At 36.5% G+C, this 17,836-nt stretch overlaps 1 protein-coding gene across 1 annotated transcript; it reads left to right on the top strand.

Annotated features, from left to right (window-relative positions):
• Positions 1–10,596: 10,596 nt before the first annotated feature.
• Positions 10,597–11,520, top strand: LOC122748108 (vomeronasal type-1 receptor 1-like). Its single transcript, XM_043993817.1, has one exon. It carries the CDS (start codon positions 10,597–10,599, stop codon positions 11,518–11,520), a length of 924 nt encoding a protein of 307 aa, XP_043849752.1.
• Positions 11,521–17,836: the final 6,316 nt, after the last annotated feature.

Genomic DNA, 17,836 nt, shown 5'->3' with positions numbered 1-17,836 from the left:
CAGCTATAATGGACTAGTTTTCAGAGAAAGGGGTCAGCTGGGTTTATTATCAGGTAATTTTGAAAGCTGTTTAGGGCTATGAAACATGAAGAATTGGACTGGCAACTTGGAATCTCCTATCCATGCAAGGATATCTAAAGTCATTCTAAGAATCCTCAGTAATTCTCAACCTGGAAAGAAAGCAAGAGACAGGAAGACAGACATGTGGGATTGAAGGAATGGCAATGAATTTTCTGGCCCCAAGGTGCTATCTAAATTTCTCAGAAGCAAGACCAAGCTATGAACATAGGCTCAGAGGATCTCACACCTAGGAGGTCAATGACCTTTGCCTCATCCTGTGCCTTTGCCCCTACCTGATTCTGGCATCTGTAGTACCTCAGAAAGTTTCTCTCCAGCTGACACACTGACTAGTTGTTTAGCCTTTCTGTTACTTGTTAATCAGTCTGAGGGGAATTCTCATGAGTCAACAGTAATTCCTGGTGATGACTTACATCTGGGACAAAAGTGAACTTTATCTGAAACAACTCTGGAGAAGATGACATCAGAGAATCTGGCTCACCTACAAATGGGTCCCTGCTCTTCTGTCATACTATATATACACATGTTAGGTCATGGGTAGCACATACATACATACAAACATACAGATGCTGTTTCCTTGTTGGCCTTGTCACAGAACTGTCCTCTCCATCAGCAGCCAAGACCAGCTTGGTGAGTGTGTTTTACCACAAACCTCAGATTCAGGACTTTGGAAGACAATGGGTTCCTTCAGATCACCAAAATAATTCAAAACTCCTTTAGTTGAGAAAGGAAATAAATCTGGAGAAGTCAGGGAAGAGCACTCTGGATTTTTTCCCCTGATATCTCAGGGACACACTGGCTCATTTTCCTCATTTCTGGACATAAATGAAACCCCTATCTTTATTCTCCTTTTTCTTAAGTGCACCCTCCTGTCTCTGATCTTGCTTTCTTCCCAGGTTGAGAATTACTGAGGATTATTGGAATGACCTTAGCTTGGCAAACTTTTAACATTTCTGTGTCTCTTAAATCTATTCCCTGGGCTCACTAGAGCTTCTGTCTGTCATTTTGCTTGGTTGATTTGCCAGAATGAGTCTTTCCTCTTTTCTTTCTGAATGGGGGAACATAATTTGTACAATTATTCTCTAGAAAATTAACTCATTTTAATTCCATGTCTCTGCCACTATGAAAAAGAGTAGCTATGTACAATTTTTGTAAATTGAGTTCTTTTCCTCATTCTTTTCTCTCTTGGGAGTATATGCTTAGTACTGTTATTGCTAGGTCAAAGTATATCAATAATTGAATGACTCTCTAGGCTAAGGTCCAAATATTTCTAGGATAGTTGGACAAACTCCCAGCCCTAAGAATAGTACATTATCATGGATGTTTCTTGCAACCCCCACCCTATTTGCCATTTTTATTTTTGTCATCTTTTCTAATATGATGGGTATGATGTAGAACTTCAGATGCCATGATTTTAATCATTTACAATATTAGTTATTTTAATCATATCAATGATAGCTTACCTATGTCTGGGACTTTATTTTTTGCAAAATCCTTTGCACATGCTACCCCAGTTGATTCTTACAGAACCACGAGGTAGATTGTCCAATTATCTCCATATAATAAATTAAGAAACTGTGGCAGTGAGAATTAAATGACTTTCTCAGGTTCACAAAGTGAAGAAGTATATCAGGCAGGATTCACCTGACTCCAAGTCTGATGATTGTGCCCTCATTAAATTTCAATCTATTTATAAATAGTAGGTGAAGCCATAGATATTTGTAGAATACAGGTCAAAAATAAAACTCAACCACTTGTCTTGACTTCTGCAGGGATGGCAGATAACTTGTTCAAGATTCTAAAGCCCTTTAAAGATAAAGAAACCACATCTATGTTCTGTACACTATTGCATAGGCTATCAAAACATATTCCAAATGCAATTCGATTCCCTTCCCCACCCCCACCCCCATAATAGAACAAGGAAGCTTATTTGTGCTTCAAGTTTTTTATTTAGGCAAAAACAAACATTGAAAGTATTTTGAGGCCTTGAGCACTTTACACCTAGAGCTCAAGTAATTCTGTCTTTAAGTATTATTCCCTCTTAGCAAACTCCAGGTGTCAGTCTCAGACTGACCATTTCCACAACTTAGCTCTTTCATTTCTAGTTACCTTTTTTTTCCTATTCAATCATTAAACTCACGGAATCAGAGAATTTCAGAAGTTGAAGAGACCTGAAAGCCTTTTACTTCTATAATATCCTACCTTGGACATGTTCTCTAAGCTTTCTGGAAATATTTCCACCTAGGGAAAATGCATGTCTTTCTAAAGCAGTCAATTTTGCTTTGGTGTACCTGTAATAGATTAGAAGTTTTCATGATAACCATATGAAAATAGTATCTTATAAATTCCACTTATTGTTCCCAATTCCCCCCTCTAGAAACAAGGGAGAAAAATCATTTCCCCAAATTCCTTAAAATATTCACTCCCAAGTGAAATTCTATTAAATTCTTCTTCTTTTTATTATAACAGAGACTTAGAGTACTTAAGCATCCAAGTCAACTATCTACTCTTCTAGGAAATAAAATTAAAACTATTAATCACACCATGAATTAATTATTTGTCTTTTTAAAACTTCTTTCTGTTATGTCTTTTTATCTTCCAAAATCCAAATAAATGTCTGGAGTGTTAGAATCATTTTTTATTTGTTTATTTTTAAGTGGACCCACCCTACTCCAGTGTTTGTATGTTAATGAATAAAGTTTATTATATTTCCCCTGATAAACTCTTGAATGGACATAAGCCATTCAGGAACATATAGTTCTAATTGAAGGGAGAGATACACCTGTCCTTTGATCATAAACGATCAAACAAATTTTATCATAAAAGACAAACTTTAAAAAAAATTTTTCTCTTTCTTTCCTTCCTTTCTTTCTCAATACAAAAATTTTCTGTCCCTTTACTTGCCCCCATGGCTCAGGTTAAAACAAGCACCTAGGTTGAGATATACCTAGAAAATTGTCACTCAAGAAGGTGATATATTAAGTCATATCATTAGGTGGTACAACAAGAATGCAAAACACAAACAAACAACATGTACACTATATGGATAAATAAACAGACAAAGATTCATCCTCAGATATTCAAGAAAGTCATATAGCATATATAGGAGAGGCTTAGCTCAGAAACTTTAGCTAATCTCTTTTGGGACCAGCCCAGGAGTCCAGGGTGGATCAATAGAAATGGAAATCAGACTAGCTCAGTAGAGATTAAAACCACACCTTTTCAAGAGTGCCTTTGCCCTCAGAGGGTTTGTCTTTGTACCCTAGGCCCAGACCACTACAGCTCATTATAGGCCACCCTCAGGTCATATCAACCAATGGAATTGATTGATTTTGGCCAATTAGCTTTGATTAGTGTGTAAGAGCCACCTCTATCAAAGAGGAAAAGAGCTGAGATCCTGAGGTGAATGTCATTCAGGGAGACATGGTAGGCAAGGAAGGCTGCTGTAGCTAAGCTCTCTATCTCTCTAGGTAATGTAGGACTTCTGAACTCTGCTGGAGGCATGTGCTTTCTTACTCTCTTATATTTTTAAGTGTTTCTCTTATCCTGGCCTTGCTATCTGCAGCCCCTTTCCTGGGACTCCATGCTGGATATATAACTAGTGGGAAAGTTATACAGACATGCAGTCAAATTAATAATAAATACTGCCCAAACTGGTACAATAGTCTCTAATTTATAAATTAACAGATAGATGAATGAATGAATAAATAAATAAGTAAACATATATCTATATCTACATATATCTCTATATATCTATTATATATATACACACACATATACATATTTTATTTATATATATATATTAGAAACCCCAGTCTGGTTCCCTCAAAATTTAGACAAAAATAAAACAGAACTAGTCCCCAGTATTTCAAATGACACACCATGCTTGAGCAGTTTATTGTTGACCTGGAGGAAGGCTGAGTTAACACAGAGTTAGCAACAGTGGAGCAGAAGAGTTGGGCAGCTTTCAGAATAGTCACAAACATTAGAACTGGTTCGATGAAAATGATGGAGAAATTCAGAAGCTACTAAACAAAAATCAAGAATTCCAGTTTGTCCATCTCTAAAAAGTTATCATTCAACACTATCTAAAGCAAATTTTATAGGATTATCATGCAAACTTCAAAAACAAACAAAATAAAGTGCAAGTGAAGTTTATAGAGAAGCAAGATTCTTGGCTCAGTAAGAGGGAAAATGAAATTCATTTTTACACTAATAGCAACAATTCAAAGTATTTCTACAATGCCCAGGAGCCTAGTTTTAGTGCATCTCAACTATTCAAAGCTGACTGACACACACTGATCAATGCAGAGGACATGATCCTGGAAAGGTGAGCAAAACACTTCCATAATTGTCAAAAGACAACGATTAACTGATATTGAAGCCATTGATTATGTAATACAAGTTTAAGTCAATTCTCCTCTAGCTGAACTTCCAGCTGACAAAGAGGCATTGAGTAAAATTAGGCTCCTTTCATATGCGAAATCACCTGGTCCTGATTGCATTCTTGAAGAGATTTTAAAAAGCAAGAGCTTGCTGTTCAAGCAGAAGCTAACTTAAATCCTCTAGGTTAGAGGATGTTTTCACCCAAGAGAACAAAGATACCCCCATTGTTTATCTTTATAAAGGGAAAAAAAAAAGATTATCCTGTAACAATCGCAGGGTAAGTGGTGGTCTCTCTCTTACTCATTGCTGTCAAGATTCTTGCCAGAGTCCCTCTTAATTAACTGGACACTCACCAGAAGGATGGTCATCTACCTGGCAGCCAGTGTGACTTCAGAAAGGGTAAAGGAACAGTTGACATAGTGTCTTCCACCTGACAAGTCAGAAGAAATGCCAGGTGCAGGACAGAGGTCTGTATACAATGTTTAGTGAGGCCTTTGATACTTATGGCTTGTAAAGTATCATGACAGAATTTAGTTGCCCAAAGAAGTTCATCAGAATTGTATGCCAGTATCATGATGGTATGCTTGCATAGCTTATGAGAAAAGGATGATGCTCTCCTGACTTTCCAGTCAACATTGAAGTGAAATAAGTCTGTGTGATTGCTCCCATGCTTTTAGTATGATGTTTTCTACAATGTTGTAACAGAGTGTCAAGGAGAGCAAAACTCCATCAAGGTCAGCTACTTCATTGATGCTAAATTATTTAACTTGAAAAGGTCAAAAGCCAAGAGAAAAGTTGAGGGAAAGTTGGGGGGGGGTGCAAATTTTTTCCTGCAGATGGTTGTGCAATCAATGGAACCAGTGAGGTTGAGATACAGTAAAGTATAAATTGATTCTTTACTGCTTGTACTAATTTTGGCCTCACAATCATCACACACACATGCACACATAAAAGACAAGCCCCCAAAACAAAAAGGAAACTATCAAAACCAAAATCAGGAGTTGCTCACCAGCCAGCACTGCATCATTCATCTGTGGAACTATTGGTTATAGAAAAAGGAGAAATTGTGAATTCTGGGGATGAGTTCATTTATAGTGGCAGTACATTTCTAGGTATGTCTACAAGATGACAAAGTTGAAACATTCACTGCCAGAGCTAACTTAGCATTTGGAAGGCTCCAAAAGAAAGTGTGAGAGAGAAGAGGTATTCATCTGCCTACCAAGCTAAAGATCTTTAGATCCATTGTGCTAACTATATTATTGTATGCCTGTGAAACTTAGACAGTCTACTAGTGCCATACTAGAAAATTGTACTGCTTTCATTAAAATTGCCTGGCAAAATACAGTACTAGATATGGAGGTTTTTCCTTGAGCTGAACTGGCAAACATTCAAACTCTACTGCAAAGAGGGCAACTCAGATAAGGTTGTTGATAGTACAAAATGCCAAACATAAGTTTACCTAAGAGACTCTTTTAAGAAGAACTCACAATAGGCGAGTACTCATATGGGGGATGGGCCATATAAGGATACATTCAGGGACTTTGTGAAGAGCTTCCATGCCATTTGGGAGACTTGGGAGATACTAGAAGAGGACCACCCAAACATGGTCTGCCTAGATCAAAGAAGGTGCTATGATCCATGAGTAAAAGAGAATAAGAGCAGCACCCAAGAAAAATGAGATGCACAAATCTAGAGACTTCAGAATCCCACATGTTGACTTGGACCAGTTTGCATGACCTGTGGGAGAGCCTTCTGAGCTAATATTGGTCTTATCACCCACAGTCAGACTCACTGTACCTTGACCTCAACATTGTGATCTCAATTTGTCCCCTTCAAATACAAAGCATGAACAACAACGTTTTGTTTGGTAATCTTATCTCCAATAGAGTCAACTCTCATTTCTATGCTAATGATTTCCAGATCTCCTTTTCCACTCCTTACAACTATCCTGATCTCTAATCTAATTTATCCACTGACTTAGAGGCATTTTAAATTGGATCTATTCCAGGAATATTAAACTCAACACATCCCAATTTGAACTCATTTTGTTTCCCACCACAATAGCTTCTCTCATCTTTATTTTCCTATTATTCTTGTAGGTACCACCATCTTCTTAGTCACCCAGGATTGGAACAAAGTACTAATACTCCACTGCCCCTTTTCTCTAGACTCCAGTATTTTATTTGTTGTCAAGGCTGTTGAGTTTACTTGTGTGACATCTCTTTTATTCACTTCCTTTTCTTGTCTTACAATGCTACTGCCTTGGTATACACTCCTATCACTTTGTTAAGGGCTAAAATTCTAGCTAGTCTGTCTAAAATATCTTATGAGTGGTCGCCAATAAATTATAAGCTTTAGCAAGAGTTAGGCTTTTAAGCATTTATTAAGGAGAATAAGAATTTGGTAAAGAGAGAGAGAAAGGCCTAGATTCCTATCTATTAAAGGGAGAGTACATTTCTAGCTCCCCTCTCCACCAGAGTCCAAAGGAAAAAGCGTGAGCCCGAGCACCAGTCTCTTCCTTCCTCCTCCCACTGGCCCGCGTCACTTCCTGACACCAAAGAAGAGACTCCTGGTCTTGCCCTCAAAGACCTTTGCTTCATGGGCAGAACTCTTCTACAGTAAGTCTCCAGCAGGTGATGTCATTCCAATCGTTACAACTTCATGAGTTGAATAGGAACTGAAGTGACCATGGTAAGATTCTCTCATGAAGTAATCTTTAGGGCTAGGAACTTTACTAATGGTATCTATATTAGGTGAAGCTAGGTGGTGCAGTGGATAGAGCACCGGCCCTGGAGTCAGGAGGACCTGAGTTCAAATCTGGCCTCATACCCTTGACACTTAGTAGCTGTGTGACCCTGGGCAAGTCACAACCCCCATTGCCTCACCAAAAAAACAAACAAATCGCATCCATAATAAAACCAAATAAATTTTGTTTCAGTTTCAACATTTTTAAAAGAACAAAATGTATTATGAATACCAAATTATTTTAAAAATATATCTCTAAGAAGATTAGGTATCACAAAAAGTATTATGAGGTTGAGTGTGAAACAGAGTGAGAAATATTAAATTTTATAAATTATAAAATATGAGTTCCAATTGAAAACATAATAGAGGAGAGCATGCTTCATGACAGAGGAATCTCCATGCTGTGAAACTTATTTGTTTTTTGTTTTTGCAGGGCAATGGGGGTTAAGTGACTTGCCCAGGGTCACATAGCTAGTAAGCGTCAAATGTCTGAGGCCAGATTTGAACTCAGGTTCTCCTGAATCCAGTGCCAGTGCTTTATCCACTGTGCCACCTAGCTGCCCCTGAAACTTATTTGCAAAGAGGTAGAGAGAACAATTAGAGATGGAGTTTAGTGACTTTTAGGGTATAGTTCCTAATTACTTTTCAGAATGGGTGGACCAATTCATAGCTCTACGAATATAAATCTGCCTCTTTACCTATAGCTCCTTCAACAGAATATATGTTCCCTTTACATTATTTTTAATAATCTGATTATTTTGAATGTCTTTAATTATGAATGATATTGCCATGTGAATGTTGCCTTAAAGCTGTAGGTTTTCTTTCCTTTGAAAACTTTCTATTCATATCCTTTGACTATTTATCTATTGGGAAGTGATTATCCCAATTATTTAGGTAAGGGACAAAGAGGGGAAAAACTTTGATGGCTGTGTTATCAATATTAAGATGAGAACAATCAGGGGCAGTTAGGTGCCACAGTGGAAAATGCACCAGTCCTGGATTCAGGAGGGCCCGAGTTAAAATCTGGCCTCAGATACTTGACACTTATTAGCTGAGTGACCCTAGGCAAGTCACTTAATCCTCATTGTCCCACAAAAAAATAATTAATTAATTAAAAATATGAGAATGATCCAGTAATTTTAAAAAGTAGATTGATGAAGGATTGGCAACTGAGAAGATAGGGAGAATGAGGGAATTTGATGAATTCAGAAAGATTTCTTTATTGCAAACTTGCACGACAGGAAGAACAATGAGGCTTTCCACACAAAGAGGGAAGTTGTGAGGTGGAGTATCTATAGGGAGAAAATGCAATATGTTCTTTTCTAGACATGATGGAGTTCACATTACTATGGAACATGCAAGTCAAGATTTCTAATCATGTGGTAGGTATAGAGAAATTGGATCCTAGAGGAGTAGTGAAAGCTGAATACTTAGATCCTGGAGACATCAGCATGATAGTTGAACCAATAGCAGATGATGAGATCAGCAAGAGGACATAGAAGAAAAGGAAGACCAGGAAGGAGAAGTGGGGAACATACATAAATAAATAAAGAATTGAAAAAAGTAAGCTCAAAGAGATGTTTATGACATACCAAGGAGTCAACAAAATTGATCTAAACAAATAATAGATTTAATAACTTGCAGGATACAAAATAAATTTACAAAAACCATTGGCATTCTTGCATAAAACCAACAAAATCTGACAGTCAAAAGGGTAATAAATATGTATGAGCTTATTACATTCCAGAAATGTTGCTAAGTACTTCTGATACAAATATAAGTTAAAAGAAAGTTCCTATACTCAAAGAACTTACATTCTAAAGGGGGAAGATAATATATAAAAGGGAATTTAAAAATAAGGTTCAGGAGAGGTACTCTCAAGAGTCTGAGGCACTGGGTGGGGTGGGGATAAAGCAGGTACGGCCTATGCCCACGTTATAAGTGTGAGGCCCCAAGAGTAAACTCAAGTGCTCTCATGTGAAAGGGATGTTCCAACATGAGAAAGCACAAAGTATTTTGGAAATTTTCAGGATAAGAACGTAACAGAATAATGTCAGCAAGGTTAAAAATAGATTTAGGAGAAAGGGAAAAGAGCTAGAAACAGAAATTCCATTCAAAATAATTCTAGTAGTTAAAAGAAACACAATATGATTAGGAGTATATTTATTAGTATTTACAAACAAATCAAAGGAATCCAACAATGAAACACTTTTAGAATAAGTAAAAAGGGAATTAGAGAAATATTAATTATCATGAGTGTAAAGAGTAAGTATAACAAAAACCACATTATTATTTGTATTAATTTGCTCATTCTGTGCCATAGTAATCATACCAAAGTAACACATTTACGCCTAGAAAATTAATAGTGAAAATAATATGAATGGGTAAACGGTCAAGAATCTCAAGGGTAATTATGTTGTTGTTGTTTGTTTTGTTTTGTTTGTGGGAAAATGAGGGTTGTTAAGTAATTTGCCCAGGGTCACATAGCTACTAAGTGTCAAATGTCTGAGGCCAGATTTGGACTCAGGTCCTCCTGAATCCACGTCCAGTTCTTTATCCCCTGTGCCACCTAGTTGCCTCCTCAAAAGTAAAAATTAAAAAATAAAACAGAGAGAAAAGGAAGGAGATATATTAATATCATGTATTGAGCTTTATTATAAAGACATAATACTGCAAACGATAAATTTAGTTTTAAGCATGAGGGAAGAGAGGGAAAGAGAAAGAAAAAGAGAGAGACAAAGACAGACAGAAAAAGAGAGACAGTGATATAGAGAAAGAGACATAGAGGGTGTCAGAGAGAAAGATGGCTGGGAATGCAAATATTAGATTCTTCTTGTCTCTATCACCTGTAGAAAAATAAAACAAAATGTAGTAATACTGAACAACTAATTCCAGTGACTGCTGTAATGCACAGACATTAAAAAACAAAACCTATTAGATATAAAACTATGAAATCTAACATACAATAGGGTTAGTTTCCATGAAATCACAGATGCAACCAATTAGTCTATCACATGCTATGTGCGGGTTATTAAGTAATAGGCATCATCTAGGTACTAAGGTATCTACTACTACCTTATACAAATTGCAAAATTTAACCATTTCACCAATGATGAACTCAACCCAAATATTTAAAAGAAGAATTTCCGAGAAAATAAGGGGATAAAAAAGACAACAGAAACTTTCTAATCAAAACTATCCTCTCAGTGGTCCTTCAGGTAGTAGAAAAACAGATATTTTCATGAGATTCTTTTGGATGGAATGAATGGTTCATGGTGAAATACAGGACAAGCAAGATATCAGGAATATCTTCTACACCTTACATTTCTGAACAAGCACGTATCCACTGATTTTGACAACCATTTACCTCCCATCAACAAAAAGAAAATGACTTCTAATGACATAGTATTGGGGGTCCTTTTTATGTTTCAGACTGCATTTGGGGCCCTGGGGAATTCCTTCCTCCTGGGCCTTTATTCCATCACTTTCTTCACTGGTCCCAGACTGAGACTTATCGACTTTCTTCTCTCCCACTTGGCCTTTGCCAATGACTTGGTGCTTCTGTCCAAAGGGGTCCCTCAGACAATGGCTGCATTTGGGTTCAACAATTTCCTGGATGATGTAGGATGTAAACTTGTGTTTTACCTTCACCGAGTGGCCCGTGGCCTTTCCCTCTGCACCACCTGCCTCTTGAGTAGCTTTCAAGCCATCACTCTAAGTTCTAGAAGCTCCAGGTGGGCAAACCTCAAAGCTAGAGACCCAAAGTCCATTGTCTCATTCTCTTTCTTGTGCTGGACTTTTCATCTGGTGGCATATTACCTTACTCTTTTAAATGTCAATGGCCCAAATAGAACCAAAAACATTACTGAAAGAAATTTCATATATTGTTCTCTTAAAACTGATGTTCCATTTAATGCTACACTATACATATTTACAATATGCCTTCCTGATGTTTTATGTGTAGCAATCATGATTGGAACCAGTGGTTATATGGTCTTTGTCTTATATAGACACCATCAGAGTGTGATGTATATTCATCGCAATAACCTCACACATACCAGCTCCCCTGAGACTAAAGCCACTCAAACTATTCTACTGTTGGTCAGTATGTTTGTATCTTTTTACTCACTAAATGCTATTTTAACATTGCATATATATTTGGGGAAACTGACTTTCTGGCTGGTTCACATCTCTGCCTTCTTAGCTGCCTGCTTTCCAGCTTGTAGCCCCTTTGTTCTCATTGTCAATGACTCTGAAGTCCTTAAGTACTCCTTGACTCTGTGGGAAAAAATAAAGCTTCTAGTAACATAAAATCCTGGCACAATATGGTTAGGTGATGCAGTAGATAGCAGTCAAGAAGACATGAGTACAAATTCTGCATCAGATACTTAGTAGCTATATAAGATTTGGACATTCACTTGGCCTCAGTATCATCATTTGCATATTGGGGATAACAATAATACCGATCTGCCAGGATTCTTGTCAAGATCACAAGATATGATATTTCAAAATGCTTTTAAGAAACTTAAAATGCTGTATAAATGTTAGGTAGTATTATTATTGTTATCATTATTGTTATTAATCTTGTTCAACTCTTACCTCTCAGTGGAGACGAATCTTGAACAGATCATCCATCTGACGTAAGAAATTTTACCAAAGATATCAGCTCAATATGCCTGTTTGTGACAAGTTGTTGTCTTGTGGTATCTATGGTGATGGACTTATCAAATAGAGTAAATTCAGGGTCCTCTGTAGTCCCTTCCATATGTGAAATTCTATGACTTCTGAAAATAGCACTGTCTCTCATTCCCAAATACCTCTTTATCAATCCAATCACACACAAAAAATGTACTCTGTAAAACCATTAAGATAGTCCCTACATTATCTACTTAATTATGAGTGTTAAAGACCTAGGGACTCTATACTTTTTAGGACCAAGGTCCTTGAGTTGCTATAATATGGAACTGTGAAGTCCCCAGCATCCCTCCTATTCTTCCTTTTTATGTTCCTCAACATGAATTGTTGTACATTTTACTACCTACCTATACTCCTGTCTTCTGCTAGTCCTTTCTATTTCTTCTCTTCCCTAGATATTTAACATACTAGAGCCTTTGGAGTCAGGTAAAACGTCCTCATTTTTTCTCAATATTCTTTGGTCACAGAGATGAAATTATCTCAAATAAAGTACCCAGGGGGATTTTTTCTGACTCAAATTCTCTCAAATAGATCTGTGGTTGCAAGTGTAAGAATGAATGTGTCTAAAAATATGAACTAGGTGAAAGGCTGAACCAAGATGCTGAAATAAGGTAGGAACTCCCCTGAACTCTTTCAAATTCTCCTCCAAACATCCATGAAATAACTCCTCAAAATGAAGAAACAAAGGAATGGGTTGAAACAATTTTCCACTGAAGATAACTTAAAATGTCTGCAGGAATTTCTGCCTTAAAGGAGAGTGCAATCCTGTTCAGGCCACATCTGGGCAAGCCACAGCTCAGTAATCTAGCAGTGAGACCCCAGGTCCCAGGACAGGCCAGTAGCAAGGCTACTTAAAAGGTGCAGGCAAAGCAGTTTTTAGGAGAAAATTTATCTCTCTAAATGCTTACATGAATAAAATTGAGAAATTGGAGATCAATGAATTGAACATGCAATTTAAAAAGCTAGAAAAATGACAAATTTTAAATCCCCAATTAAATACTAACTTAGAAATTCTGAAAATCAAAGGAGAGATTAATAAAATTGAAAGTAAGAAAACTATAGAATTATTAAATAAAACTAAGAGCTGTTTTTTGAAAAATCAATAGCATAGATGAAATTTTGGTTAATTTGGGGAAAAAAAGAAAACAAAGAAGAAAACCAAATAATCAGTATCAAAAAATGAAAGGAGTAGGGGCAGCTAGGTGGCACAGTGGATAGAGCACCAGCCCTGGAGTCAGGAGTACCTGAGTTCAAATCTGGCCTCAGACACTTAACACTTACTAGCTGTGTGACCCTGGGCAAGTCACTTAACCCCAACTGCCTCACTAAAAAAAAAAATGAAAGGAGTAAATTCACCACCAATGAAGTGGAAATTATAGCAATAATTAGGAGCTATTTTGCCCAAATGTGTGCCAATAAATTTGGCAATCTAAAGGAAATGGATTAATATTTACAAACATATAAATTGCCCAGATTAACAGAATAGTAAATAAAATATCTGAATAGCCCCATTTTAGAAAAAGAAATTGAACAAACCATCAATGAACTCCCTAAGAAAAAATCTCCATGGCCAGATAGGTTTACAAGTGAATTCTAACAAACATTTAAAGAACAATTATTTCCAATGGTATACAAACTATTTGGAAAAATAGGTGAAGTAGTTCTAACAAATTCCTTTTATAACACAAATATCATGTTGATGCCTAAACAAGGCAAAGCCAAAACAGAGAAAGAAAATTATAGACCAATTTCCCTAATGAACATAGATACAAAAATTTTAAATAAAATATTAGCAAGGATATTACACCAATTCATCACCAGGTAGGATCTATACCAGGAATGCAAGGCTGGTTCAACATTAGGAAAACTATCAACATAATCAACCACATCAATAAGAAAACTAACCAAAATAATATGATTATCTCAATAAATGCAGAAAAAGCTTTTGGAGAAATACAGCACTCACATCTATTTAAAAAAACTAGAAATAAATGGAGTTTTTCTTAAAATAATAAGAAGTATCTACCTAAAACCATCAGCAAACATTATATGTAATGGAGATAAGTTGGAGACATTCCCAATAAGATCGGGTTGAAACAGGGATGTCCATTATCACCTCTGTTATTTAATATTGTACTAGAAATGTTAGCTTTGGCAATAAGAGAAGAAAAAACAATTAAAGGAATTAGAATAGGCAAGGAGGAAAAAAACTATTATTCTTTGCAGATGACATGATGGTATACTAAGAGAATCCTAGAGAATCAACCCAAAACTACTTGAAATAATTAACAACTTTAGTAAAGTTGCAGGATATAAAATAAATCCACATAAATCATTAGCATTTCTATACTTGATCAACAAAGCTCAGCAGCAAAAGATAGAAAGAGACATTCCACTTAAAGTAATGGTAGACAATATAAAATACTTGGGAGTCTACCTGCCAAGACAAAATCATGAACTCTATGAACACAATTACAAAACACTCTTCACACAAATAAAATCAGATCTATGTAATTGGAAAAATATCAATTGCTCATGGATAGTCTGAACTAATATAATAAAAATGACAATTCTACCTAAATTAATTTATTTATTCAATGCCATACCTATCAGACTACCTAAAAATTGTTTTATAGAGCTAGAAAAAATAACACTCATCTGGAAGAACAAAAGGTCAAGAATATCAAGAAAACTAATGAAAAAATGCACAGGAAGGTGCATAGCCATACCAAATCTGAAGTTATGCTATAAAGTGACAATCATCAAAACTATTTGGTAGTGGCTAAGAAATAGAGTGGTGGATCAATTGAATATGTTAGTTACAGAAGGCACAGTAGTAGATGACTATAGTAATCTACTGTTTGATAAACCCAAAGACTCCAGCTTCTGGAATAGGAACTCAGTATTTGACAAAAACTGCTGGGAACACTGGAAGATAGTATGGAAGAAATTAGGCATAGACCAAGATCTTACACTGTATACCAAAATAAGGTCAAAATGGGTACATGATTTAGACTTAAAGGGTGATATCATAGGTAAATTAGGAGAGAAAGGAATAGTTTACCTCTCAGATCTATGGAGAAGAGAGCAATTTATTACCAAACAAGAGACAGGGAATATTATGAAATGAAAAAAAGATTATTTTAATTACATTAAATTTAAAAGTTTTTGTACAGGGGCAGCTAGGTGGCGCAGTGGATAAACACTGGCCTTGGATTCAGGAGGACCTGAGTTCAAATCCAGATTCAAACACTTGACACTTAACTAGCTTGTGACCCTGGGCAAGTCACTTAACCCTCATTGCCCTGAAAAAAAAAGTTTTTGTACAAACAGAAGCAATGCATCCAAAATTAGAAGGAAAGCAAAAAGCTGGAAAGTATTTTTTACAGGCTGTGTTTCTAATAAAGGCCTCATTTTGAAAATATATAGAGAACTAAAGGAAATTTATAAGAATGCAAGTCATTCCCCAATTGAGAAATGGTCAAAGGATATAAATAGTCAGTTTCCAGATGAAGAAATCAAAGCTATCTATTGCCAAATTTTAAAAAATGCTCTAAATCACTATTAATTGGAGAAATTAAAATTAAAACAACTCTGAGGTACCACCTATCAGATTGGCCAATATGACAAAAAAGGAAAATAATAAATGTTGGAGATGCTGTGAAAAAATTGGAACACTAATGCATTGTTGGTGGAATTATGAAGTGATCCAGTCACTCTGGAAAGCAATTTGGAACTATTCCCAAAGGGTTATGGAACAGTGTATACCATTTGACCCAGTAATATCACTACTAGGTCTGTATCCCAAAGAGATCATAGAAAAGGGAAAAGGACCTATATGTACAAAAATACTTATATCAGTTCTCTTTGTGGTGGCAAAGAATTGGAAATCAAGGGAATGCCCATTAATTGGGGAATGGCTGAACAAGTTTTGTATATGGATGTAATGGAATACTATTGTGGTGTAAGAAATGATGAGCAGGTAGATTTCAGAAAACCTGGAAAGACTTAAGTGGACTAATGCTGAGTGAAGTGAGCAGAACCAGGAAAACATTGTACACAATAATATCAACATTGTGTGATGATCAACTATGATAGACTTGACTCTTCTCAGCAGTGCAATGATCCAAGATAATTCCAAAGAACTCATGATGGAAAATGTTCTCCACATCCAGAAAAAATAACTGTGGATTCTGAATGCAGATTGAATCATACCGTTTCTACTTTTTGGTTGTTGGGGTTTTTTTCTTTGTTGAGGTTTTCTCCTTGTGTCCTGATTCTTCTTTCACAACATGACTAATGCAGAAATACCTTTAATGTGATTGTACATATATAACCTATAACAGATTGCTTTTTGGCTTGGGGAGAGTAGAGGGAAAAGATGGAGGGAGAAAAATTTGGAACTAAAAATCTTATGAAAACCAATGTTGAAAACTATCTTTATATGTAACTGGAAAATAATAAAATACTTTTATGATTTAAAAAATATTTTCTAAAAAACCAATATTTGTCACATTAAAGAATAGTCCTTTTATTTCTATGCTTTTAAAGTTCTTTTTGTTATTTTATCAAAAGTTTTCCATATAATAAACACCTATCTATCTGTCTGTCTATATCTCAGTTTGTTCTTATCAGTTGTCATTTATAATCCACCTTAACTATAGGGATATAGAAGAGTAAAATAAAAAGATAGGGCTCACCCATGGTTGTCCTCCCTTACATTCCTTATCTGAAGATTCAGATATTCAGGGCTCAGTGACTTCCCATAGCACTAATTTCTATATGCTTTCTTTTTTCATTATCCATAAAATGTTCATTGCCTGTACCATGAGTAACTGTATCCCTAGAAACCCCTCAACACTCCGTGCTGCTATCTTCCCTGTTGATCTGCCCTTTTCAGTGGGTGGAGGAATAAGGATAAGTTCTGTTATTCTAACTGTTTCCATATCCTCCTTCCCTTTATTTCAGCTTGAGTACTGGGGGGGAGGGGGAGGGGGGGGAGAGAGAATAACTGAACTCTGGGGAGAGAAATCACTATTGATGTTTATCTTTTAAAAGAAACTATAAAATTTACTGGAAGGTTCAGGGCACTGAAGTTTCTATATTATGTCCTGGTACTTGGAAAGCATGCTATACCCCAGGTCTACTACATGTTTTTCTGAAGTTTTATGGGGGGAAAAGAGAGGGATATTTGAATTGGAAGTTATACAAGCAGGAATGACTCTTCCAAGCTACTAGATTCAATATTGTTTTTATTTCTTCTTTCCCTTATTATCCACAAATTCCTAGTGCATTTCCATGAAGACTAGTGAGGTGTAACTTTTTAATAATTCTGTGTTGAGGACAATGGAAATTCTTAGGGTCTGTCAGGATTTGCTTCCAAAATTTCCTGAGGATTCTTTCTGTGTGGTCACCTGTGAGGGAAAAATCCATCCTCTTCTCAATAATTCTCAGGAACTCAGCAGCGAAGTGACAAAGGCTTTATTTTCTTCTCATGAGGAGGCACCCCAGTGTGTAGCTAGTGGGTGCCCAGAAAGGGGGCTCGCAGGCCCTGTTTTATACCCTAGTTCCTAATGCAAATGGACCTTCCCCTTTTTCATCACTGGTGGGGTTACAATCTACACACAAAAACTAGCTAATCGGAACGCAGTATTCCCACCCCTCTTCCTTGTATGGGCATGACTCAGTAGTGGACCTTATACTTCCTTATATGGACAGAACTCTGGAGAGGACCTAATTGAGACCAGGCTCCTCGAACCATGTGACCTTGCTAACCTGAGGGGGAGGAGGAGATCTGAGACCTTTGTCCTACAAACAGGTCAGGAGGAGTATGACTGACTTGTTATATCCACATTGAGAGGAGACAACTACCCATTTCTCACATCACCTTAAATTAGAAGCTTTAGTCACCTTCATCTAGCTATCCCAGAGA

The sequence above is a fragment of the Dromiciops gliroides genome, chromosome 3 (genome assembly GCF_019393635.1).
Source record: "Dromiciops gliroides isolate mDroGli1 chromosome 3, mDroGli1.pri, whole genome shotgun sequence".
Taxonomy (NCBI): Eukaryota; Metazoa; Chordata; class Mammalia; order Microbiotheria; family Microbiotheriidae; genus Dromiciops; species Dromiciops gliroides.
This window is presented reverse-complemented; position numbering and strand designations above follow the sequence as displayed.

Excerpts from the sequence above, each read along its gene's own strand:
- LOC122748108 (XM_043993817.1), top strand. The coding sequence starts at position 10,597 with ATGACTTCTAATGACATAGTATTGGGGGTCCTTTTTATGTTTCAGACT.